Source organism: Branchiostoma belcheri, unplaced genomic scaffold, assembly GCF_001625305.1.
Source record: "Branchiostoma belcheri isolate BF01 breed outbred unplaced genomic scaffold, Haploidv18h27 scaffold3, whole genome shotgun sequence".
In the NCBI taxonomy this organism is placed as follows: Eukaryota; Metazoa; Chordata; class Leptocardii; order Amphioxiformes; family Branchiostomatidae; genus Branchiostoma; species Branchiostoma belcheri.
The window spans coordinates 323,890-349,218 of NW_017803909.1; the positions used below are offsets into that span (position 1 = coordinate 323,890).

Consider the following 25,329-nt stretch of genomic DNA (forward strand, 5'->3'; position numbering starts at 1 on the left):
ACACACACACACACACACACACACACACACACACACACACACACACAGACATATATACACACCCACCCACAGAGAGACAAACGCTACTGAAAACATAACCTTCTTGGCGAAGGTAAAAATTTACTGTGAACAAAATACTACTTTACAGTTTTTATTAGCCAAAGGTATTTGTTGTACAATACTAGTAAAAGGAACACGCTTAGTCAAAGTTAACTATTACCAACAAGCCAAAGATATTTGTTGTACAATACTAGTAAAAGGAACACGCTTAGTCAAAGTTAACTATTACCAACAAGCCAAAGGTATTTGTTGTACAATACTAGTAAAAGGAACACGCCTAGTCAAAGTTAACTATTACCAACAAGCCAAAGGTATTTGTTGTACAATACTAGTAAAAGGAACACGCTTAGTCAAAGTTAACTATTACCAACAAGCCAAAGCTATTTGTTGTACAATACTAGTAAAAGGAACACGCTTAGTCAAAGTTAACTATTACCAACAAACCGCTAACAAGAAAAGCTCGACCTAATATATGCAATCACTTACCAATGTTTATAACTAACTATTGAAATATACATTTTCTAAACAATACAATCGAGTTTACTATTTTTCAGCTCCAATGCTAAATAGCTAAAAAATGTGATTTTTTGTTCTAAATAATTATCACCAGAACAAAGTGGATGAGCTTGGCTAAGACTTCTTTTAAGTGATCAATAGTATCAGAGTTAAAGATAAAGATGACATGTTTTGGTATTGATGTTATATTTTCTTAAGCTTGGAATTAGAGAAAGATTATAGAGCTGGTTGACCGTTACAAAGGAGTCTCTATACGGGTCAAAAAAATTGATGATAAACCGGACGGCCGTCTTTATTTATTTCTCCAAGAAGAGAAAATTAGGCAAAAGTGAATGCGCTCTGATTACAAGGTTGCTGCCTCCATGTGAATTTTCATATATCCAATTATGGTACGTTTGTAGGCTACAGAATAGCCACATTGGTCACACTTGTGGGCTGTTTCTCCTATCATTTGTGATTTGGCTCATAGCTAGTCGTGTAGATTGGCGATAGCATTTTTTACATCTGAAATAGAACGATTGAGTTGCAAGGTTATTGCCTCAGACATGTGAATTTGCATATGTCTAATTAGGGTACTTTTGTAGGCTGCAGAATAGCCACACTGCTCACACTTGTAGGGTTTTTCTCCTGTATGTCTTCTCATATGACACGTTAAGTCTCTTTTATGTCCTGTCCTGAATCCACACGCCCCACATATGTAGGGTTTTTCTCCTGTATGAGTTTTCATGTGTTCATTTAAGGTGCGTTTCAGTGCTGCAGAATAATCACACTGGTCACATCTGTAGGGTCTTTCCCCTGTATGCGTTCTCATGTGACCATTTAAGGTGCTTTTCCGCGCTGCAGAATAATCACAGTGGTCACACCTGTAGGGTCTTTCCCCTCTATGGGTTCTCATGTGACAATTTAAGTTGCGTTTTATTGCTGCCGAATAATCACACTGGTCACACCTGTAGGGTCTTTCTCCTCTATGGGTTCTCATGTGACAATTTAAGTTGCGTTTTATTGCTGCCGAATAATCACACTGGTCACACCTGTAGGGTCTTTCCCCTGTATGCGTTCTCATGTGACCATTTAAGGTGTCTTTCCGCGCTGCAGAATAATCACACTGGTCACACCTGTAGGGTCTTTCCCCTCTATGGGTTCTCATGTGACAATTTAAGTTGCGTTTTATTGCTGCCGAATAATCACACTGGTCACACCTGTAGGGTCTTTCTCCTGTATGGGTTCTCATGTGAGAATTTAAGTTGCGTTTTATTGCTGCCGAATAATCACACTGGTCACACCTGTAGGGTCTTTCCCCTGTATGCGTTCTCATGTGACCATTTAAGGCGTCTTTCCGCGCTGCAGAATAATCACACAGGTCACACCTGTAGGGTCTTTCCCCTCTATGGGTTCTCATGTGACAATTTAATTTGCGTTTTATTGCTGCCGAATAATCACACTGGTCACACCTGTAGGGTCTTTCTCCTGTATGGGTTGTCTTGTGATCAACTAAGCTGTCTGTCCGCGCTGCAGAATAATCACATTGGTCACAGCTGTATGGTCTTTTTATTGTATGGGTTATCATATGCCGGGATAAGTTCCATTTGTAAGCTGTCCTGAATCCACACCACTCACACATGTAGCGTTTCTCAACAGCGTTATCCAAGTTGACTTGTGCTGCCGCCTGGTCTTGAACATTGCTACAGAACAAAGAGAGAGAGAGAGAGAGAGAGAGAGAGAGAGAGAGATCATACATAGATATATACATACAAACATACATACATACATACATACATACATACATACATACATACATGCATACTAAAATACGTGAGATAGAGACTTTGGTGGTGGTTGGAAGGAATGAAAACAGTACATTCAGTCCAACTCAATATCTTTTATTTGCATGCCGTGCTTAGAACAACACACCTTCCTTCACTTTATCTTTCGTTGCTTCAAGAAATATGACGGCATCGACACCATCTCTAGTCATGGGTGGGCCGTGTGTGTTAATAGCATCGATGATTTGGTGCAGTCTGGATTTAAACTCAGCATCACATGTGATCGGTATGTTATTGGTACTAACTGTCATGAGGGAAAAATCAGAGCCGCAAGGTCTCTCGATGTCAATCTTGGCCTTTAGCTTGAAGGGATAAATGGACTGCTGCCGGCCCATCTCTGCTGCAATGAACTGATATATGTACTCGACAATGACCCTTTTCTGTTGGACATTCCGATATTCCACCACATAGATGTTTAGAGGAATAGTACTTGTTATGTCGGAACAATATCCCTTTGCGTCCCGGTGATGAATCTCAATCTCACCTTCTTCTTGCATACTAGCGGGACGACGATGGTGTCCAGGCACATTAATGCTCGCACGGGATCTATTAATTTGGGATTGCACCACTAACCTTTCGATGGGAAGAATGGCAGTTGGCGTAGAGGGTGTTGTAGAGGTTGTTGTAGAGGGTGTTGTAGAGGTTGTAGTAGAGGTTGTCGTTGAGTCTTGAACCGGAGTCACTGTTTCGGTACGTCTGGCCTCGGTCCAAATGTTGCGGGGAACTGGTCCAATATCCATTACAATATTCCCTCTGTGAGACCTGTGATTTGCGACAAGTGAGGAATAAGTCAGCGTATGGTTAGTCTTTAGATCTGCACTAACAAACAAGAATACCGAGGCGCGCCTTTGGTGTTGAAATTGACTACGGGAACGGGATCTGTGGCTCCAAATGTCTTCCTCCCTTTTCGGTGGCAAAATACGGTATATATATATATATATATATATATATATATATATATATACTGTAAGTATATAAGGAGTTTGGTCACAGAGGAATTTGCTGCTGATCGAAACGTTAATGGATATCAATAACACCCTGATGCCAGCCTAATCAAAATGTGCTTGCCAAGTAGTTAATTGTATCAGGCAAGGCTGTTGCCCTCATTGTGGGCCAGCTGGTTGACCGTTACAAGGGAGTCTCTATACGGGTCACTTCACCAACTGGATTAAACAATGGAGGAAAAGGTTCACCGTGTGTTTAGTGATGTTTCAAACCACAAGAATCGCATTTATTCATTTTAAGTTTCAGTCAGCATTTTTTTTTATTCTACCAGCAAACAGCATCTGGTTCAGTTGCGGGTGATTTTGTCCCAGATTCAAGCTATAAATCGCATGATTCACATTGTTGTTAAATATAGTCAACAGGGAGGGGCAACAACACCAATTTTCAAAAGAAGCGCCCCTCCCAGTATCAGTGTCAGCAGCTTAGATGTTATTTCGAGCCCGGCTTCTGTGTCAACACGGTTTTCGGTTTCAGTTTTAATTTCTCATTTTTATCAGAGTCTGATGTCTTTGTATTTATTTTTTGTTAGCGACCAACGCTACAGGCGTCAAATATCAGACTGATATCAGCAAGTTGTCGGTTGAGAACGTCTTGGTGGGCTTCGCAAGTGTTACAACCGAAGTTCTTGGGTCCGCGACGATTGAGTCGGCTGATTCGAGTCATGATGGTAGCTCTCGTGCTCTGTGCACCCTCAAAGTAACAGGGGTTGATCTTAGATGCGGCTTTATACTCAGTACCGGTGATGGTGTTGCTAAAAATACATTGGCACCGCGCCCGTTTTGCTTGCTCGGTGACGTCAGTATGACCAATCGCGGTGTTCTCCGTTTTACACCAAATACAGGCACGGGGTGAAGCAATATTGGTGACGTTATGCCTACTGTCTGGACCAGGTGTACCTAATGGTAAATTTTGGGCATCCACCACGCTGTCGTCGTCCAATGTGGAACGTAGGATCCCTTTGAGGTCGGGTGGTACGACCGGATATGATGAAAGATGGCAAACATAGTCGATGATATCATTAGCAAACTTGTTAGAGTAAATGATGGTTGTAGTTTCAGATAGGGGAGTTGTAAGAACCTCATTGTCGAAACATCCAGAGTCTGGTTGATCTGCTGGGGTAGTACTCATATGGCTTAGATCTCGACCGCTGTTTGTCGAAATCTGTCTTTTTCCCCAGAATCGGCACACATGTTCGTATAGGGCGCGGGTCGTGATGGCGTGGGGAAGGTCGGCAGCCACATGAATACCAGTCTTGTGGTGGTAAAGTTTATGAGGTGGGACGTGGTTGGCTTCCACGTACGATATCCGGTCAGCGGCATTGAATGTCATGACACCATCCGGATCCTCTGGACCAAAGTCGGGTTTAACACGTTTGGTAATCATGTATGAAATCAACATCTTAAGTCTTTCTAAGACTAATAATACGCGTTTTACGTAGAATCTAAGTGTAATACCGACAAGCGTATCTTCAGGCGGGGGAGCGTACCGGCACACAAAGAGGCGATAATCATCGCGCAATTCTGCCAGCACGACGTCCAATTGGGCCAAGAATTCTTCCATTTTAACTTTACTGCAGACAGGTAGTAGGGTATCGATAGGAAGGGTAGCCATATGTATGGCATGACGAAACTTGTCTTCCCAGGTTGACAACATGTCAAACATAGCCGCCTCGATTTGGTCTATTGCTTCTTTTTCCTCTTTTTCTGGGCTGGACATGGCAACGTTTGAAGGGTGTTTTTTTTTTGCTTATCAGTAGGAGTCGCACAACCGCGTAGTATCTTCTGGATTTGTCGAGTGCACCACACCCTCTCGAATCTATATGTTTGTGCTGAAGCCTCCACATCTACAGCATCGGTTAATATCGCATTTGCGAAGACTTGTTGGTCAACGTGTGCGACTATGAGGCGGACTTTCTTTACACGTTTGCGCAGTGGGGCTATGCAATTATTTAGATACCATTCAAACAAAGCCCCCAAAGTTGGGAGACTTTTTTGCGTTTCTCCCACCTCTTGCGCAAATTGACCACGCATTGGGTGGTCAGAAGTCAGGTCTCCGTCTATGGCAAGACACTCGTTTCGCCACAAGGTTTTCGCAGTCGTACTGCTATCGAGGTAATTGGTGTTAAACATCAACGCATACAGTTGGACTTGTAGCTTAGCACTGAATAGAGAACCTGGGCTAATTGCAACAAGGGGTCGCATATGTGTCTTTATTTCAATTATGTCTAGGGTTTCAGGTGACGAAAAAGAAAGCCGATCAATGCTACCCACCACAGTTAGCTTACCTATAACACTAGAAAATCTAAATTCTTCGCATCGGCCGTGCGCTAGCAGAGCTTGTATCTGTTTGGCCCTGTTCACAATGTGAGCAGCACATTCAGTGGCTGCTGAATCGCTCCAGAAAGTTTTGAATGTATGATCTAAGGATTCCAAATAACCGTGTATGAGCTTACCGCGCTGTTTCACATCGGCTGTTTCACCTGATTTGTTCAGCTTGGTAATGGGCCGCTTACATCTGTTACCGCGCCGATGAAGCGTTCTTTTATCTTGTGTAAGGTGTCCTAGCTCAACTAAGCTAGTTACACTCATAGTATTCGCAAAAGCGGCCATTAACCCTCAAACCACCGTAGTTTTTTTTCGACGAATCTTACCGCATGGGGTAAAAAACTGGCCGCATAATGGTTTGCACGAATAGGTTTTTTGTGTGACTCTTTTTTGTGATAGGTATAGTTTCATCTATATACGAGGGAGAGTTTGAGATGATTAAATGAAGGAAATTAAAAAAACACTCAAGGGGGCGAATATAGGACGCATCAAGACAGAAAAACACACACATACGATACGCACTCCATTCACAATACTTTATTCAGACACTTCAATTCACTACTAGTCAACCCAGTTACTGTTTTTTTCCACAGGTACGAATGCAACATTAAAGATTGAGTTACAGCTAAAGTAAATATTACCAAGGAGGAGAGCAAGTACAGCGCTGTGCCGCAAGAAGCGGAGACAAAAAAAATCAAGCAAGACGATAAAATATGTGATACTGGTGCTTCCTGTAGTAATATATACTTTTTTTTACTCTCTCTCAATATCGAAAAACCACATGTCTATGCGCTCAATGATATGGTCTGCCAGACGCTCCGGTGCCTTATCAAACTTGATTATATCAACGATACTAATAGTCGTCGTGGTGCTGTTGAAGACATCCATAGCAGTGATGAGTCTTTGATCGTACGTCTCATAAATGTGAAAGTCGTACTCTAGCTTTTCACACCCTTCACAGCGATAGTAAATCTCGTGCAAGTTTACCAGGTCCCTCATATACTTCGCATGTATAGATCCTTGCTCAAACCGCTGCCTGTGCAACTCTGCAGACTCACGAAGATAAATGACTAAAGTGTGGGAGTACTGCGAGAGCACTGTTCTTGCTAGATCGACCCCTCGACGAGTTACGCGACCAAAGTCGTGCCAGTTAACCCAACAATTATAGAATTGTATGCTGTTGCGAAGCCGAAGATCGTAAAAGTTCGCAAAGGCGAAAATACCAAAGGCGTCTCCTGAACATCGCTCTCGTACTGACAAGACAGGTGGGTCGGAAGAATTCACTAGCTTGTCAAAAAGGAAGGTGACCTCCTCTTGTTGAATCTCCATCCCCAAGGTAGTCGAACAGGCAAGGTATTTCTGAGATCTGTGCATAAGCTGTTTCTGAGGCCTGATGACGTCCCCGACGTTGGTTTGGCCATAATCTACGTATATGCCTCCGGGATACTTATTGGCATATTTGATTGATAATCGCTGGCCGATGAGTTCCAAAATGGTACTATTGACGGCCCCGGGAACAGAAGAGAAAATGATTTGGTCGACTGTACGATGGGCCATATTACTAGCTCGATGCTGGAGGATAAAGAGTTGAGATTGTTTTTCCACGTCCCCACTCAGTCGGCATACTGGGGCAGGAGTACCTAGAGGGCTATTTAAAGGCCAGATGAAGTAATGGATCAAAGGGTTGAATCACCCTCGCTGTATAGCTCGCACCATGTAGGGTCAATCGTTCATCCATGATTTCGTATGCCAAGGTACACGATTGGATAGATATGATTATCTCTAATCTACGCACGCGTGAGTTAGCGGGACTGAACCAATCCCCGGTTTTTACGGTGACTGAAGGATGCGTCAGCAGGAACCATAGGTTATCCGTGTGTAACGTAGTTATCCAGTAGAAGTGGGTCAGTTTCGGAAGTCTGTTTCGCACTTGTCGCGGAAGGGCCCATACATACTTATGCGCTTCTTCCAGTAGAAGCAAAGCTATCAATGTGTCAGTTGCCTCGGGAAGTTTCGTCAAAACGTACAACTTATGACTTACGCCCCCCCTATAAGGAGAAGCTATATAGTCGATGGAGTGTATCGTCCAAAGTCCAGGCACATATCTAAAACCCAACACAGGTTCGAGAGGTGAGCAACTTTGACTAAGTTTCGAGACATAATCCATACCTACAATCAAAAGACCTTGCAGAAAGATGGCCGAAGCAAAGTTCCTGAGGGGAAGGGCAGTTACGACCATGGATCCCAACGTGTTTCCCTTTATCAATAAAAAGGTGATTGAGGAACCGACTCCCGAATTGGAAGACATGGGCTGTTATTTATGGTTTCCATACTATTGTCGTGATTTACCCCAAGAAGCGAAGCGACTCTGGGAAACGCCCACAGCACGAGTGAGGGGATACCTGTGGCTAGAAAGTGCTTATGTGCAGAAGGTGTGTATGTTAAATACTGCCTGTTACGCTGTGGCTTATCTCATGTCGGAGGAAGTTGTTGACCGCGTCTTGACCGAATGTCGGTTCACCATCGAAGACATGCAATTCGACGATGTGAAACTACGATGGCTTCACCCGGAGGACATTTACTCCATCACGAACCGCGTGCTGGAAGACCAGAGTGCAGACATGGTGAAATGGGAATGGATCGAAGACGTGGCCTACCGAACATGGACCCGAACCATTCCCGAGGCCAAATGCGTGTATCGAGAAGCACCTACTATGCTATATATAAATAATTGGGAATTTGTAGGACTCTTGAACGCATGGTGTATTCAAGATGCCCTTTGGCATTCACCCCTCTTCAACATGGCCCTGGAAACGAAGGAGGAGGAGCGGTACCTACGGTTCATCGAATTTATCTATGTCTTTTTTCACTGGCAGCTCAGGTTTATTCCGAGCAGGACTGTTAGCGGCACTATTGCCAGTATCGCGCTGACCGGGCTCACGATTCCCTACTCCTATCGAGAGGACACGGCTTGTATACCGCCTGAGGATGAGGCCGTTTTCAAGCGCCGCCAACATTTTGACACCCAAATCCACCTGAGGCTTATAGGAGCGGTTGGTAGACAAGATGCACCAATCAAGGCGTGCGAGGAGAAGATGCGACTACTGTTTGGAAACGTCAAGCGGAACTCGGTGCGCTATAATCAACGTATTGGTGAAAAAATAGAACAAGTGCGCCGTCGATACAGAATGTTCCCACAGTTCATTACTGCTATGATTACTGAGCTCATGCAAGAAAATATTACCATGATTCCTCCGCACGCAGCTTTATTTAACGAGGACAGTATTGAAGCGTGGAGTCTGGCCAGAGAGGAGATCATTGACAGAACGTTTGCTCCTCAGAACCTGTTAAGCTCCACTTTCCGTAACATGACGGTCACTGTAAAGGAAGACCAAATACTTCGGCTGTACGGAAACATGCCGTATATCCTGAAACATTTTGGGCACGAATTGTCTAGTGACTATCTTTACTACCCCGAGAACCTGGGGAAACTTTCCGAACGATTCGAGCCCCAAAGAATAGTGACCGCTTCCAGTAGTCACATGCCCCCCTTTGACCTACCGCACTTGATACCCCACATCAAAGTTACCGCTGCGCATCTGCTCGAACAAGCAGCAATGTGCACTCCTACCTGGTACATGTGGGGACCCGAACAACACGTGCCCAGCTATTACGTCACAAACAGCATCCAGCCATCGGTAGACGGCGCCATTGAAACAGAGACACCACCCTGTGACATGATAACGTATCTCAAGACGAAAGTATGTCCTGAGGCTGGTTTTATGTCGGAATATATTAACAATAAAAGTCATGTTAAGGTCTTGGTGTTTGACATTGACCGCCCACAACCTTTGGCTGTGGTTGACAAGGCGCTCGTGGAGAGTATGGGGCGTGACACGATTAGCATGACCGAACGCATTTTCGAGAAGATACCCGAGATCGGGAGCGGCTCAGCGGTACATTATGTCTTTTGGTCAGATTCTGGGGCTGAGCTTTCTAAAAAGATTGGTCTTCACCACCACATAAAACTCCCCCCTGGGATAGTCATGACCATTAACGTGGCGCGACAGCTAGTGGAGCTGGCAAATAATCTTCGCTACATGTACCCTGACACTATAGGAATCGATTGCGACCAGAACGTTTACGACCCGTGTATCTACCCCAACGCGGACACGCCGACAGGTCACGGGATCAGGTTACCTGGGCAAAGAAAATGTGATGGGAAAAAACCCAAAGTTTGTGTTATACGCACAGATGGTCTAGCTCTATCGGAACCGATTCCTGTCACGGCCATGTTTGTACACGCCCCAGACATAAATGAACAGGGCGACCCTATCGTGATTGGTAAAGTTATAGATTACGTACACGATCTGCTTCCCATGGACGATGAGAGTTTTTTGAGAGCAAGCAATATCGATACCTTAAATAACTTTACAAGAAACAACTGTAGTGCAGACATCCAGCGTATCATGGCTAGCCTCAATCGGCATTCCGTATTATTTGATCAATGGGGTGAAAATGGCGGTGATGTTGAGAAGCTTACCAAGATGGTTAACGAATTGTGGATCCTAACTGGGAAGAAGCAGATGATTGAATATGCCCAAAGCGCCGTGGGACACGATAATACGACCTATCCTCCGCACTTCATTGAGCAGTTGAACACCTCATATTTCAAAGTCATGCAAAATCGACTAACTCTCGTCATCCCAGGTATGGAGCTTAGGGGTGGCTTGCCCTATTGCCCTCGAAGACCTCATCGAAACAAACCTAAAGCACCCGTAAGCGTACACGTGATTTTCAATGCTTCCATGGTGCGGTTTGGCCTAAGCGTGTCGAATTGCTTCAAGCCCACATGTAGATCAAAACGGCTACACACGAATGTGTTCTTGCGAATGGTGGATCAGTTCGTCTCTCCTTCAGTGCGGCAGGAATTTGACGCAGAGTTCCTACCTCAATTCAACACCAAGGTTGACGTGTACACAATCTTCTTCACCAAGGACGAGGGGCATCCCATCGTTGATGAAGAACTTGCTGAATACGTCAAAATGCAACCATATAGCCGATATCTGACGTCGTCGGTAGATATTGCTTTTCTGTATGCCTACGAGCCTACACACCATGGAGTAGCCATTCTGCGTACGAAGAATCACGATTTTGTCATAATGTACAAGGACCCCATCAACGACAAAATGCGGCCTAAAGTTGTGGCCACGCGTGTCGTAGGATACATGGTTCTGTATCTCCGCCAATCTTCGTTCTTACCCAACTTACAATCACAACTAAAAGAACATGTCATAGACATCATAGAAAACAAAGATGGCCAACCCATTAACGAACTATAATGGTCGTCGCGAGCAAAAATTAAGGCATTACCATAGATATCCTCGTCACTGCCAAACATTCTCTCACCCATTGCATACATCATGGATTTATTATGGCAATTGGTCAATCATGAGTTAACAATTAACTGCCTTAGGACGACCTATGGCCACGTATACGCGATGGACTCACCACAGAAGCCCAAAACGCTTGGGTTGCTCCCAACCGCCAGTTTATATCAAGTCATGGTGAGAGATGGCATGTATCCCCTGACCGAACAAGCTCTGGAGTCGGGCATGTGTATGGTGGCAGTCTATGACGTAATGAATCAACAGTATGTTTTGTATGTCCCACATTCCCCGGCTTATCCCTACGTGAAATACTTTTGTGTAAAGCATATGATGAATACAATTTCTTACAAGACGAACCCTTCTACGCTGCCTGCCCACCTCGACTGGATGATGGCCAATATTGTTTTTAAGTTTAGAAACATCTTTAAATCGCCCCTGGTGGTCAAAACGCGCCCTCGTGATGCTGCAGAGTGGCTAGATCCCCCCACCGACATATCCGTAGATGAGTATTGGGCCTGGCTTCAAAACGTCGAAACAAAGATGGGGGTGGGTACCCACACCACCACCAATGAGAACCAACTCGATCCTCCTGAACGACAGCGACTTCACGACATTATGAAGCAAAGAGCGGCAAATGCTATTGCGCAGAATGAGGACATTGATATCATTCAATTTTACAACCAGTCTTTACGAACAGTCTACAACGAAAACAAGATGCGGAGGAACGAAAAATTGCGTGATGACTTTCTGGACATGGTGCATACTAAAAAGGGTGTGGAACTGATCGATGCTATTTTGGAAATCATGGTAAAAGAACCTTGGGCTAGTATAGAGAATATGATGTCTCTGAAAGATCGAGACATGGAGCAGGCAGTCACGCAATACCTCGATACCGCCAAGCAAGTCCATGAAATCATAGATGGATTTGAAATTAGTGAATTAACCCACGAGCAGTTTATTAGGACTATATTTGATACTGAGGAGTTTATGAATGGATTATTAGAACCATTTATCATGTCCTCGACCTTGATGTCTTCCACGTTTGTAAGGAGGGTAATGGACGAGTTGACAACCAAGAGATCCCAGAGCATTCCCCATATTATGTATAGGTACTATCGCCAAACTTACGTCGGGATCTCGAATCTACGACCCATAATTTATACGGACACATTTCTGGAAAGTTCTCCTGTGAGAAGACACTGCTCTCTGCGGGCAATTCTCGCGGCTTACAATAAGGTAGAAATGGATGGGGAAAAGGCAGTGGAAAAGCATGTTGAAATGGCCAGGTCTTTTTTGAATGCACGGCTCCCGATCACAACGTGGACTGTTGGGGATTTGCAGGACTTAATGACGTATCACGAAAGGCAAAGGCAAATGTTTGCAAGTATGCTCAATCAATTTAACACGCGAGTGCTATCGACAGACCAAGAACGAATCATGGGTCTCCACGAAACTTGGGGCGAGTGGGCTCGATACGTGAATGGAATTGGGGTCGACAGAGTAGACTTGGTCCGGTTCGGACTGACTATACAAGAGATAATGGCCCGCATCACTGATGTACTGGGTCAATATGAAGAGCCCTCAAAAAACATGATCGTTAGCGAGCTAATCTTGAAATCCATCTCTAAAGCTCTATCAAATTCCGAAGACCCATGGAAAGTGATAACCAAGCAACGACTAGAAACCCTCAATGAATTGGGCCTATGTGCCGCTGAACTACATCGCATATCTACATCCCCAATAATTGACACTGATGAGGTATTACCCCCAGATTGGCAAGGCTGGCCGGCTGAATACGTGTCCCCCACTGAAGCAGTGGATTCGTCTAGATTTTGGCTGAACGAAGCTGAAGTGAAAATATGGGACGAAAAAGTGCGCAAAATGGATTTTGCTGACAATCAGCACCCCATGTCTGGCAAGAAAGACAGCTTTGTCTTTATCACTTGGGGCCTCGCCAAACACGTGGCCCCATTCCTTTACAACACATCAGTACATGCGCAGTGGAAGAAGGTCGAAAAGGCTGTGGAGTCCCTTGAAGAACAGGTGAGGAATACGCAAAAGTATTATGACGATATTATGGAGATTCTAAGAAAGTACCCGTCCGGTGTAGAGATGACCTATAATGCGCAGTTTAATTTGGCAAAAAAACTGTGTAAGGTCAAGGATAATGAGCGGGACGTCTCTAAATGGTGGTTTGGGCTCTGCACGTGTCTTGCTGATGAGGGCGTCGAATTGTACAACCGACTGTGTAATACGCTGGGCCGATATGAAGAAACATTTAGAAAGTTTGTAGAGCTGATGGCTCATTGGACGGTGGGCATTGTGCCCGGCGACCATGTGGAACAGCAGAGTAAGCTCGTTAATCTCTTAGTGGGCGAAATTGGTCAATCTCCCTGTGTAAACATGGGTCTATTACAAATTGGCGGACTTTTGACAAAATCTATCGCAAACCATATTGACACATGGCGCAAAAGCGATCCGGTAGCAAGTACGTTTGACATCCCAACTGTAGGACTCCTTGTGACCTACGAAAACGAACCGACTAAGAGGATAGATTCGACAGATTATGCGAAATATTCCCCTCCTACGTTACGCGCTTACATTGAACAGATCCGCCATGTTTACCACGACTCCATGGTAGTAAATGAGGTGGCCCAGTGGCTGCAGGATAAGCCGGGGTGTGCATGGCGAGTGTCCGATTCCAAGGAATTAGAGGCTAGCAAAAAGTTTGGGCAACATGATGTCATCAGGCGTTACGTCACCCTTGCCATCATGCATATATTTTCACTTCCCGCCCTGTTATTAACCGACTATAGTGTGCTAACAACCGAGGAAAACATGAGATTCGTACTTCACGATTTTGTCACTGCTCTACAACCTTACATCTGCTTGAGTCGTCACTATGGTGAAACCAATGACAGAGATGCCGTGGGGGCGTTATATATGATGGGAAGTCCCTCCCAGATGGTAGGCGTGGACCCTCCAGATATTCTCCCCGCCTCAGATCGTAGCGGAAAAGACATTCAACTCGAAACATGGCGGCGCGTTGCGAGCGTCACAAAGAGACATGTCGAGATGGACTCGACTCCCATTAAACTTTATTTGGAAACGGTTCGCGAGTTTGTCTGCGACAGATTCGTGACAGAGTTTTACCCAAAAGAAGTGAATCGTTTGTTAAACGCCACAAAACTTAACGAACATGAAACGGTCTGCTTGTTCCTGGATAGCAGTAACAATCTCATGACGGCGTTACAGCCTAGATGGTTTACCTTAATTGACCTTGTCAACCACATACCCGATTTATCGGCGAATGAGAGAATTGCGCAGATTGCCTTCATAAGAGACGTAGATGCTGAGCCCATGTATCAACCCATCGTTACCACCCCTACCGAAACGGTCCCCCCGTATGATACTATCACAGTGTCTGAAAATTGGAGCGGACATGGTGTGGATATTGGAGAAGACAATACGTTACTGGGAGAGGAATCTATGGATGTAGATGTGTATTTGGACACGGATGTAGTAACCGAAACCACCACATCTGAACCGTTAGGAACAGCTGTTGGTTCTAGAGTTGGCCAGGACGTCAACCTGCGCCTTTCCGACGAAATCATTGAGAGCGAACGGTTCATCGACTACTATACTCAACATCTGATTGAAGCCGATTTGATCGCTGATCCGAGACATGTGAGTGTGGTGGAAGCAGATGTTGGAGGTTTGTTTTTCGATGATGATGCATGGCCCCCGATATGGGAAGTAGGTTCCCGGGAAGTAGGCACGAGTCGAGAAAACGAAACGGTGGATGACGTGAAATCTCTTTGTTCTGGGTCTTGCACATCAGAGAAATATATTGATGAGACCGCCGATCTGGGCACGAAACTTACCTTTCGGGTAGGAATCAATGATATCACATCGTACTTTACTCTGCGTCGTGATCTAAAAAAATCCACACATTCTCCTCTAGTGACGTCACCCCTAGATAGGGTAATATATCTATCGGGGCCACGCCGGCAGCCCCGTAAATGAATACACCACAGAACCAAGAAGGTTCCCTAACAGAACCGACCGGATCTCACACCCCACTCTGTAGCGCCACAAAAACTCAGTCCCAGCATGGATAACGGAAAAGTACCACAGCAGCCCATTTTCTGGGGTCTTCGTAGCATGGAAGCCCGCCGAGCTACCTTTCGAGGCCACGAGGCCAAGTTCGCTCTTAGTGTCGACACCTTGAGCTGGTACGGACAAGCCAAGTACGGAACCAGTGGAGACACAACAATCTGCATGTCATGCGGTCTCGTGCTTCACCAATGGGAACCAAATGACCAGCCATTCTTCGAACACGTGCGTCATATGAAGCGTACTGTAGATCGGCGCTGTTTACTTGTTAATTTATTGGAGGCCAAGTATCCGGTTCTCGTCCACAAACCGATTTCTAACGTCGCCTTAACCATGATCGAATGTTATCCACCCGTAGAGCTCTTACACCCGGCCACAGCTCCACTAACGTGCCGCAAAGTACCATCGGTGACTCAAGACGACGTGCAGGCCATGCTTAATCAACCGTGCCTTCACACGTATGTGGAAAGCAACCCGCTACAGCAATTTATTGGCGAGCATACGATTCTCAACATCATTGAATGCGGGATGCCGGGAATCCTCACAACTAACGAATTTCAAGACGAAATGATGAGAGTGACTACAGCTGCAGGCATTGGAGACCTGTCTGACCTGGAAGAGAAGTCTAAACTCCGAAAGATTATCTACAAGAACGTACCGCAACCACGACCGCAGACGCCGTCTTTCAGGTTCACATACGACACATCTGCCTTCCGAACGGAAAATGATCAGATAGGAACGACCGCTGTGCTCATATATCTCGCAGAACATCACATGAAGCGACTACATCTGGCTTACCCGATGAGAATTTCGATACAAATAAATGTTTACACATTTAATGTGGAAAGAAACACCTGGCCCAACATTTATGATGAGCTTCCCGCGGTATCTTTGGTTCAACCAACCTCTCTCTCCCACATGAGGACCGAGCTCAGTGCCATCATAAGTTCGCTCGCCCAACGTGCAAATGAAGATGACAGGCAGATTGCCAAGATCAACGTTGACCTCTACTACCCTACTGTCATCTCGCGCCGACACTCTCTTCTAGAACCTGACTTTGAGCGCATTTGTTCACCAGTACTAGACACTGATGAGGACGAAGACAAGACTGCTACCGCGCAGCCCCAAGTTGCTACTTTCGATGTGGAACCAAACACCTGCCAGATATGTTTCGCTTCTCCGAAGAACACAATCGTCGTACCGTGCAAACATTATGGTATGTGCCACCTTTGTGCCGATGGATGGTACGCCAGGAAAAAACAATGCCCCTTCTGCATGAAACCTGCAGCAGCTATGGTAAAAATCTTTGACGTTATGGGATCCTTAGACTGACGGACGTTAAAACAAAACTGCTCGTTTACGTGTTTCTTATTTATTGCCATGTCATATGTTTTATCTTGTTGATGTGTGGATTCATGAGATTATTGTAGGATTTGATTGATAAATTTTCTTTGTTGTTTTTGTAAAACATTTGTTGGGTATTGGATCATCAAACGGTTAGAACAATATTTCTGTGGCACATCGGCCTGACCATCAGATATAGACCAATGTAAATAAAACCCAGTGCCCATCTTTGTTATGGAGGCGTTGAGAGCGCAAAACCGAGACGCGGTTCGCAACTTCCTCTCTCGCAAATCCCACGTAGTGTGTTGTTATTAAAAAATAATAACCACAGAACGCTTTAGTGTTATTTTGAGTTTTTTTATTCCCCATCTAGTAGCAGATAGGTAGGAGCCTTGGTAGGAGTAGATAGGAGTCTTGCTTGTTTATCAGTTAGAGTCCAGTCGTAGTAACGACTCAACGGGCAAAGATGAAATCTAGTTACTATCAATGGTTACACGAGACTGCGTCGTGGTGGTCATGTCTTCGATTCGGTAGAATACGAGTCCCCCCCCCCACACACACAACAAAACCTACGGCCGGCTTCTCTTATAGAAAACCACCGTCTCAAAATCACAGCCATAACGATTTTCTTTGAGCACTTGGTCTACTTATCCGTTAGGATATGCTGACAGAACCCTTTAACAAGGAGTTCGTATTTACTAGCAGTTAAGAATCGACACTGCACCGCCTTACTTTCTACTTCTTCGTAATGCCGTTCAAACGTGGTCACCAGGTTAGGTATCTTGTATGCGTGATCACGCATGCCGAGGTACTGATCAAAAAAGGGCATGACATATGTCTTAATGGTTTGGGTGCCCACGCGAGGATTCACTTTCTGACCATTTATCGTATACGTGACGTCATCTAATTTCAGTAAGTGTTTAGCCAGCTGTTCCCATAATTGCCTAAGTGGGGTGCCGATAACACCGTCAATATCGCCCTTTTGCTGGAATTGTATGTTCAGATACCGGTAAGCAAAAATATTGTCCACCAAAAAAGTACCACTTTCGCCCGTAATAAGGTTACTAGCTTTCAAAGCCCGCAGAGTTCGGTCAATGTCCTCACTAGACCTTGGGTTTACATCGATGACACATAACCGGTCGGCCTCGATTATGGGTTGTTTGTTCAAAGCGGTGGCCGGTGCATCTTTACAAATCGGAACTTCCGTGTCCGACTTGAGTAACTCCAAAGCTAAAGCATGGCGTCGCGAGAGTCTATCAGACACTCGAGTATCGCCCATTCCGCTCGGTACCCACTTGTTCACAATACGCAGTCTATTTTCGTCTTCGATCCCGCCAAAGATATGTACAGGGCGCGCATTGGTTTCATCGAGCATTTTTTCGTAGGCTAATGGCTGGAAGTCAGCCATATCCATGGCATGTTTCCGAAGCTCTGCTTCCTCTTTAGACATGGCCTTTTCAAACTTATGATCGGAGAAAGCAGGCGCCAGTATCGATTTTTGGAGGGCATTCATTAAAATCTCTGCAGCCTGCTTTGTGTAATCAAAGTTGGACTTCATAGTTCCACCGATATCCTCATGCGCACAAAGCTGGAGCAGCCGCGATCGGTCTTTTTCGCTCATGCGGAGTTGGGATCCGATAGATTCTACCATCTTTCGCATCTCTGACAGGACGTCCATCAGTCGCTTATTAACTCGCATCACCGACTCGGCGCGCTTTTCCGCATCTCTGGCTTCCTTCTCAAAAATGGCGCCGCTCGTCTTGAGAGTGCTCACTTCAAACATGAGATGCGAGTTTATAGCAGCCATTTTGCTGTTTTCAATTGTAAGCAGCTCGGCTTTTGTCTTGGACGTAGCCACCATCTTAGTTAATTCCCCTACCTTTTTGGCCAGTTCCTGTTCTTGTTGGCATTTAAAGTCCCGTTTCTTCTGTTGCTCTGCTTCTTTGGAACCTGTCCCCGCGATTAAATTATAAGGCACTGTGCCTTCGTTCGTACCCATCATATTAACCACGGGGATGCGACCAAGATAACTGGGGTTAGTCGTCTCGGACGACTCATTGTTCATCGGGATGTCCATCTGCTTCTGCAGCTCTACTATGGCTTTATTCAAGGACTCGAAATGTAGGAGCTTTTGCTTGTGTTGTTTCGAGAAATCCGTGTCTATGGTAGACTCGTATGTAGCCAGTGAATCCTGGATACCTTGCATTTTCTTTTCCAAATCACGAGTTTCTTTAATTTTCGCGGTGGCCCGCATTACTGCCCCTTCCACGTCTGCCTCCAAATTGGCAGAGGCGGTCTGTCGGGCCTTGAGAATAGACGTGACCTCTGAACTGATCTCGCTGGATACTACAACGTTTGTCCGAGTCAAACGGTCAATGGTGTAATGTTTGCTCTCATTCATGGCATAGATGTACTGTAGCTCTAGGGGTATTAAGCTACTTACGATAGCCATGGGTAGAGTGGGCATCGAATCCCCGAAAAACTCCGTAAAAGTTAGGAGCCTGTAAGAGTTGCCATCCATATCAGTTGCTGTATATTTACCTTCATGCCAGGTCAGTAAGAGATTACGGAAAACGTCGTCAAAACTCAACATTTGATGCCTGGCCAAATTCTGCTCTATACTAGTCATATAAATTCCAATAAAATCTTCCACATCATTAGTCTCCATTATCTCACAATCATCGCCCCCCTCTCCACCTTCTTCGCTACTGCGGTAGTCATCAACGCTGATATTCTTGCTCCGGCTGACTACTGTGGCGTACTTGATTGGAATGACACCAAGACACATATATAACTTCAAAGCGTGGAGAAATATGGACCCTACATGTTCCATACGGGGCAGTACTTTGTTTTTTTCGATGCCACCAATGATGGTATTGGTATATGCCACAGCCTCCCTTTCAAACCACGCATCCTTAACTGCTTCACTTTCGTCTCGAGTTGCCCCTGACGCCATCATGGTATCCAAAGCATCCAAGATGGTATCCGCTGTGGGTGACTCAATGAGTTGCGTAGTAGCCTGTAAGGCATATAACATGTCGAGTAAACCATAGTCACTGACCATATTTTTAAGTCGCTGAAGTTCGCGGAAGACGCACTCAGAGAAGGGGCTCCACGAATACTTGTGCTGCTTGAAGACCAGATCCAAGGCCGCATACGTTACAGGGGCTGGGTGGACGATTTGGATTGGCCTTGCGCCATTAGCGCCGTGTTTGTTGCGTAATAAAGTGCCTACATCTTTTGCTTTAATTTGCACGTGCGGGTTAAAGGCTTGTGCCCCCCTGGTCTGCATATTGTGAGGCTTTAATTCATCTCAATTATCTCTACAATTGACGGCGATAATGAAAACTTGAAACAGGCCGCGCACTGACTGACTCTCAATTCAAACTCATTCACACACACACACACACACACACACACACACACACACACACACACACACACACACACACACACACACACACACACACACACACACACACACACACACTGTGAGAAGATATACGATAAGACAAAATCAGTTTTATTATCTATAATTCTCATAAGGGCTTCATTATGATCTGGACAGGCACATGGGTTATTGTTGATAAGTCAAGCCCGAACGATCGTCATCTTGGTACCTGGGGGTACGTGAGAGACGGGAAGGTGCGATCGTTCAACGTAGCCTTGGACTGGTAACTTCAGAACCTGCATCTGCGTGGCTATGGTCGTCATAAGGTCGATGTTCGTAAACTTGTCGTTCCAAAGCTTTTCCATGGCCACGTAATACGATGCCTTTGGGTCAGGTTCACTTGTGGGTATTTTCTCAGCCATATCTATCAGGTCAATATCTTCGGTCGGGTTTTCCTTGATATGATTAATAAAGTTTTCAATGATGCACGAGACGTTGCCTCCAAGGGTGTGTTCAAGGGGGAAGACGTTCTCTGGTTTGATAATGCCCGAATAGGGTACCCAGGCTGCCCGGAGATACTCGATCATCTTCGTGGCCACGACAGCATCGGACGAAGCCCCAGGCCCCCTAGCCCCTGGTAGTCTGTTTTTCAACATGCTGTACAGTTTAGCCCAGATGAAGTTCCCTTGCAGCGATATTGTCATCAAATCCATTAGAGCCATATGATATTTCGTACTTCTCAAGAGGTCGGGGAAATTCCTCAGGGTCTCCTCAACGTTGGCCATGCTGCGGACAGCCGTCAGCATGGTCGTAAGTGCCATTTCCCATTTGTACTTTGGTACTGTCCAAGCAGGATGCACATTCAGGTGACCCTGCTGGGTGATAACGCTCGTCGCAGGGGCCCTAGGCTCGGTCAACACCGGGATCACGGCCACCGCGTCTTTATGACACAAGATATCAGGCCCAGTGTTGAATACGTCACAGGAGTTGAGACTTCCCTCCACAAGGAAGGGTATCTTTTCGTTACCCGTAAAGACCTTTGCGTGTTGTCGGAGTAAATCTATGAGCTGTTTGACAAAGTTCATGTTTAGCCCATGTAAAAACTGGTTACCATTGGCGATTTCGACCTTGAGAAACTTCTCGATGTCATGGAAAAGAGGGGGAGCGCGATTGGCTACCTGTGACGAGACAAATATGCCCTGAAAGGTCGGGATAATGCTGCATGCATCATCAGGGATGGGCTGGAAGGGTTGTAAGACACCAGTTGTTATGTTGCTACTTTCCGTCGAAATGTCCATGATCAAAGTTTAGATTAATCAACTTAGAACGTGCTACCTGCGATATCGCCGATGTAATTTGTCTTTCCACAGAATTGAGTGCAATAACAAAATTACTGTCGATGTGAGATACTCGCTCCATAGATTTCGAGCGGACATTGGGGATAGGGATATCATACCATTGATATGCATGAAAATAATCATGGCGCCACAAATGGCATGGTCAGGTATTGTGTGCCTACGTCCCAACACGGAATCTCGGGTATTGTGGAGAATGTGATAAAGGGAGTTACCAACCATAAGAGGGGTCAGGTTACCTAGACCAAGATACACGTCGTCCGTGATAATTCGACTAATATCCATACCAGGAAAATGGATCTCGATGCTCTCTCGTAGCCTAGCATCGGATATGCTATAGTCCCGAATTTGGCGGTAAGGGTCTTTGAGCTCTTCTGGTGATAGCCTTACGCGGGGAACGCGCCTTTCGACCAAGGCGGCCTCATTCACTGTCAGTTCTCCGAGGCATAGGGCAACAACGTCCGAATTGGCGCATTGTCGATGTAATCTTTCATATAAGACTCGAAGAATCCATGCGCAGGCGTGGTCTATCACCTCGAGACATGCTGCACATAACACGCAGTCTTGATCAAGACGTCCCCTATGACGCAGCCAGTGCACAAACACGCAACGATAGTCCTTGTTGTTAAAACGAGGTATGCTCAGCGGTGCCGCGGTAGCAGTAGAAGGAACGGAAGTGGACATGATGCGGCGTGACTTTAACCAACTAACAGAATTTGAGGTGTGAAGCCTATAAATGGAGCGGTACCAATCAGCTGATGTTAATGATGATGTCACCCCACCCACAGACCACGTGATCAAGATGTCCATATTAAACCATTATCAGTTCTTGTTCGCTCCCATTTCCGGCGAATCTATATTTCCGTCGCGTACCCCCTGGCGACTTCGAGAAGAGACTTATGCTGTTTCCCGTGTCGACATTGAGATCTCCGTTCATATGCCTTTTTTGCCTCTTCACCAGCAAGAATACCATGAAGAGCAGTATGATAAAAAATACCAATATCACAATCACAAGCGACATAACCACCTTGTCAATGTGAGGATAGAGCGCTAGGAAAGACTGCACGATATGCGCCGTGTCACATTTTGTGAAAGCTGGGGTAGCACCGGTCACGACGCGTGGGGTTGACATAGTTTTTTTAAACACCGCAATTAAAGAAAACGTTACCCCCTACAAAACACAGGTGCGACCCTCTCTGCGTAGTGGCAATTACAAGTACTGTGTTGGATCTCCGTCGTCGTCTCTAGCACCGCTGATGAAGAGGTTTGGTGAAATACTCATTAATGCTGCAGGTGCTTGTAGTGACGGAAGGATAGGATACACTGAAGCATGTCCCGAACCAATAGGCATTTTTTCTGACTTGGGTTCAACCATGTTTGTCCGAGAATAATAAACAATTGGATTGCTCATGAAGTTTACAAGGCCCAACTCGGCATTGTAGTAATTTTCATAGACTTTAAGCGGCGTAGTAATGGCCTCTGACTCGACAGGTTTCGCCATAAAGTAAGGGATGATATCCTCGCGATAAAAAGTCGAGTCTGCCATGCGGACAATGGCTTTGTTGATGTGTGACGCAAGTATCACGTAGATGTCGGCACCAGTACTGGCTCGTAGTTGATCCATTCGATCGGGAGACATCCACCTAATGCCCCTGAAGTTTTTATCGACCTCACTATATATCCCCTCGTTGGTGGCGACCCTATCGTCCTTGTTAGGAGTAAGCACTCCGGCCATGCCAGGGACCGATTGGGCTAATTTTGCTTCGGCAATAGTAGGAATCATGGTAACATAAGCCCCGAAAAGATTAAAGAAATGTTCTCTGGCCTTCACTTTAGCAAAGTAATCTTGATGCGACATATAGGGCTCGATTGTGTTATGGGACAAATCAGCCAGTTTTCTGTCTTCGGAATTATCTGCCAACATGGAGAGGAAAATTGAGCCTGGGAATCCTTCCAGTGAAGACATATACTGCACCGTTTTTGTCTCGTGGTTAAGTCGCGTGCAGGTCTCTAGTACAGTCTTCGAGCTCGTGGTCATTTTTTTCCAACTGTATGTAGTATGAGTCGTGGTCAACTGACCAATGGTGATGGTATGGACGGCCACGGCCGCCATCAACAATTGAACGTATACTTTTTGCACGCAAGGTAACATGTCAATTCCCGAGACCACACTCATTCTGAGTTTCTCGGCTTGTATGCCCGACATGTTGTAAAGCTTACTAAAGTCTGACACGGCATTGATGTCGAAGTTTAAAAGGCGGCCTATTGGGGACATTCTGATGTGACCTCTCGGGATATACTTGAAGCTGGTCCCGAGAATCCGGTTATTATCACCCCCTATGGTTTCAGCTCGTAGTCCCTTGTAAGCAGCTATAGCTGCCGTCCTATTGTAAAGGCGCATGTTATCCTCTATTAAGGTGCGCAATACGGCCATAATGCGAGCTGGGACCGGTCCGTCCTTTTTGTATCCAGAAACCCCACTTTTGTCTTCCGCCACTTTCACCTCAATTACTTTCACGCCATGCGGGGTCGCCATTAGTTTGTACTTGCTTCCCATAGACTGCACGAGATCTCGTACGGCCTGATCTACGGCATGAAGTAGGTTTTGGTAACGAGTCCCCGTGAAAAAGGCATAGGGGTCTCGCTGGAAGTGGTCGTAGTCAAGGTCTTCCGATGCTCGCACAGCATAGTCTACAAGTAGTTCTATGTCCGAATAGATAGCAGTCGACATGACGTCGCGCTCTTTTTCCATAGGAACAAACTTGGTGTTAGTCAGTAAAGAGCCAAAGAGCGAGAGGTGATAGGGAGTGTCTATGGTGTAGCTCTTCTTGGTGGTAGGTGTGCCAATTTTGGTATGGGTGTCGACCAAAGTGATCTTGTATTCTTGGTACAGTTTGTCATTGAGGTTAATCGTTCGAGGATATGTCACGGGGCCAATACGTTTGGCTCGGTAAAAGACGTGCAGGAAATCTATAAACCACTGGGAAGGTAACACCTCTACAAATATCCCTAGTTCTTTCGACCTGTCCAAACGCTGCAAAGGTTCTTGGGCTTCACGTATGCGCTCGGCTAAGGCTGGCACCAAGTCACCATAATAAGCCACAGCCGGCCGCGACATGTATTCTTCTTGCATGTTCGGGGTGATTGCGATGGTGGGCGCTAGAGTCTCGGGATATCTTCGTCCCAATTCGATTTCTCGGATGATATTCATGCGATCATCCAGTGCGGTGTCGGCTAAAGACCGCGCCTTCGTAACAAGGTCTTCCCAAGTCAAAGTAGCGATGACATTATCGCGTGACTGTTGATGGCCAGCGGTCCTCGCAAGTGTGTGGGATCGCACACATTCCCCGTCTCCCGCAGTGTCGTCCTCCAATGGCCCACTTATAACTTGAACATTGGCTTCTTCCATACGTTTTGACCGCATGAGGAGTTTATTATGCTGCTCTCGAAGCGTGCCTAGCGTTTTTTGCATCTCAAACAGCTCAAGCACGGCACTAGTCACATCCATCGCTTTCCGCTCTTCCATATATTCGCGGGTAGCCGTATTCAAAGCATCGTGCTTAAATTGGGCATGTCTCTTGGTTAATATATTGGGCCGGAGATACATGGTGCCCTGTTGCTTTTTCTTTCACTAACGATATGCGCCGCCCCACCTCACCTTTAGTAGCGGAAGCTGAGGGGTCATCCCCCTCTTCCACCCCTCTCCACCGCGTGCAACCATTTACATGGGAACAATTAGGGAACGAACTCGGGGACTACCATGACGATGATGAGGACATTGATAAAAGGACGCTATGCTCCACCAACTACTCGGACCCCAAATTCACACTATACGATATCAAGACACTCTACAATATTACATCCCACAACAAGAAATGGGTGGTCATCTTGGGATTCATGACATTCGTTTGGCTAGTCTTTTTTGGGAGCACCGTAGGTACCCACATCTACTTCATTAGATATTGTGAGCCCAGTAACACGCTGGGGGAGTTTAGCATAGTTATC

At 45.7% G+C, this 25,329-nt stretch overlaps 7 protein-coding genes across 7 annotated transcripts; 2 read left to right on the top strand and 5 right to left on the bottom strand.

The window, feature by feature from the left end:
* Positions 1-1,045: 1,045 nt before the first annotated feature.
* LOC109473279 (zinc finger protein 525-like) lies at positions 1,046-1,807 on the bottom strand. Its single transcript, XM_019773155.1, has one exon. The coding sequence runs from the start codon at positions 1,805-1,807 to the stop codon at positions 1,046-1,048; it is 762 nt and encodes a 253-aa protein (XP_019628714.1).
* A 666-nt stretch (positions 1,808-2,473) lies between these two features.
* LOC109473280 lies at positions 2,474-7,285 on the bottom strand. Its single transcript, XM_019773156.1, has 3 exons — positions 6,520-7,285; positions 4,019-5,107; positions 2,474-2,967 (listed from the first exon to the last, which is right to left on the bottom strand). Exons 1-3 carry the CDS (start codon positions 7,283-7,285, stop codon positions 2,474-2,476), a joined length of 2,349 nt encoding a protein of 782 aa, XP_019628715.1.
* Positions 7,286-8,259: 974 nt separating this feature from the next.
* On the top strand, positions 8,260-11,070 carry LOC109473499. Its single transcript, XM_019773373.1, has one exon. It carries the CDS (start codon positions 8,260-8,262, stop codon positions 11,068-11,070), a length of 2,811 nt encoding a protein of 936 aa, XP_019628932.1.
* Positions 11,071-11,229: 159 nt separating this feature from the next.
* LOC109473281 lies at positions 11,230-16,318 on the top strand. The gene is made up of 3 exons (XM_019773157.1): positions 11,230-14,805; positions 15,256-15,888; positions 16,313-16,318. The coding sequence occupies exons 1-3, from the start codon at positions 11,230-11,232 to the stop codon at positions 16,316-16,318; spliced, it is 4,215 nt and encodes a 1,404-aa protein (XP_019628716.1).
* A 903-nt stretch (positions 16,319-17,221) lies between these two features.
* LOC109473282 lies at positions 17,222-19,642 on the bottom strand. Its single transcript, XM_019773158.1, has one exon. It carries the CDS (start codon positions 19,640-19,642, stop codon positions 17,222-17,224), a length of 2,421 nt encoding a protein of 806 aa, XP_019628717.1.
* Positions 19,643-20,169: 527 nt separating this feature from the next.
* LOC109473527 lies at positions 20,170-21,267 on the bottom strand. The gene has a single exon (XM_019773407.1). It carries the CDS (start codon positions 21,265-21,267, stop codon positions 20,170-20,172), a length of 1,098 nt encoding a protein of 365 aa, XP_019628966.1.
* Positions 21,268-22,534: 1,267 nt separating this feature from the next.
* Positions 22,535-24,931, bottom strand: LOC109473502. The gene has a single exon (XM_019773377.1). The coding sequence runs from the start codon at positions 24,929-24,931 to the stop codon at positions 22,535-22,537; it is 2,397 nt and encodes a 798-aa protein (XP_019628936.1).
* Positions 24,932-25,329: the final 398 nt, after the last annotated feature.

Coding starts and splice junctions, on each gene's coding strand:
- LOC109473280 (XM_019773156.1), bottom strand. CDS start 7,285: ATGGCCCATCGTACAGTCGACCAAATCATTTTCTCTTCTGTTCCCGGG. Junction 5,108..6,519: donor GGCAGACCATATCATTGAGC/GCATAGACATGT, acceptor TGTCCAGCCCAG/AAAAAGAGGAAAAAGAAGCA. Junction 2,968..4,018: donor CGGACCCAAGAACTTCGGTT/GTAACACTTGCG, acceptor TCGAAAGGTTAG/TGGTGCAATCCCAAATTAAT.
- LOC109473527 (XM_019773407.1), bottom strand. CDS start 21,267: ATGGACATTTCGACGGAAAGTAGCAACATAACAACTGGTGTCTTACAA.
- LOC109473279 (XM_019773155.1), bottom strand. CDS start 1,807: ATGAGAACCCATACAGGAGAAAGACCCTACAGGTGTGACCAGTGTGAT.
- LOC109473499 (XM_019773373.1), top strand. CDS start 8,260: ATGCAATTCGACGATGTGAAACTACGATGGCTTCACCCGGAGGACATT.
- LOC109473502 (XM_019773377.1), bottom strand. CDS start 24,931: ATGTATCTCCGGCCCAATATATTAACCAAGAGACATGCCCAATTTAAG.
- LOC109473282 (XM_019773158.1), bottom strand. CDS start 19,642: ATGGTCAGTGACTATGGTTTACTCGACATGTTATATGCCTTACAGGCT.
- LOC109473281 (XM_019773157.1), top strand. CDS start 11,230: ATGGACTCACCACAGAAGCCCAAAACGCTTGGGTTGCTCCCAACCGCC. Junction 14,806..15,255: donor TGATCGCTGATCCGAGACAT/GTGAGTGTGGTG, acceptor AAAGTACCACAG/CAGCCCATTTTCTGGGGTCT.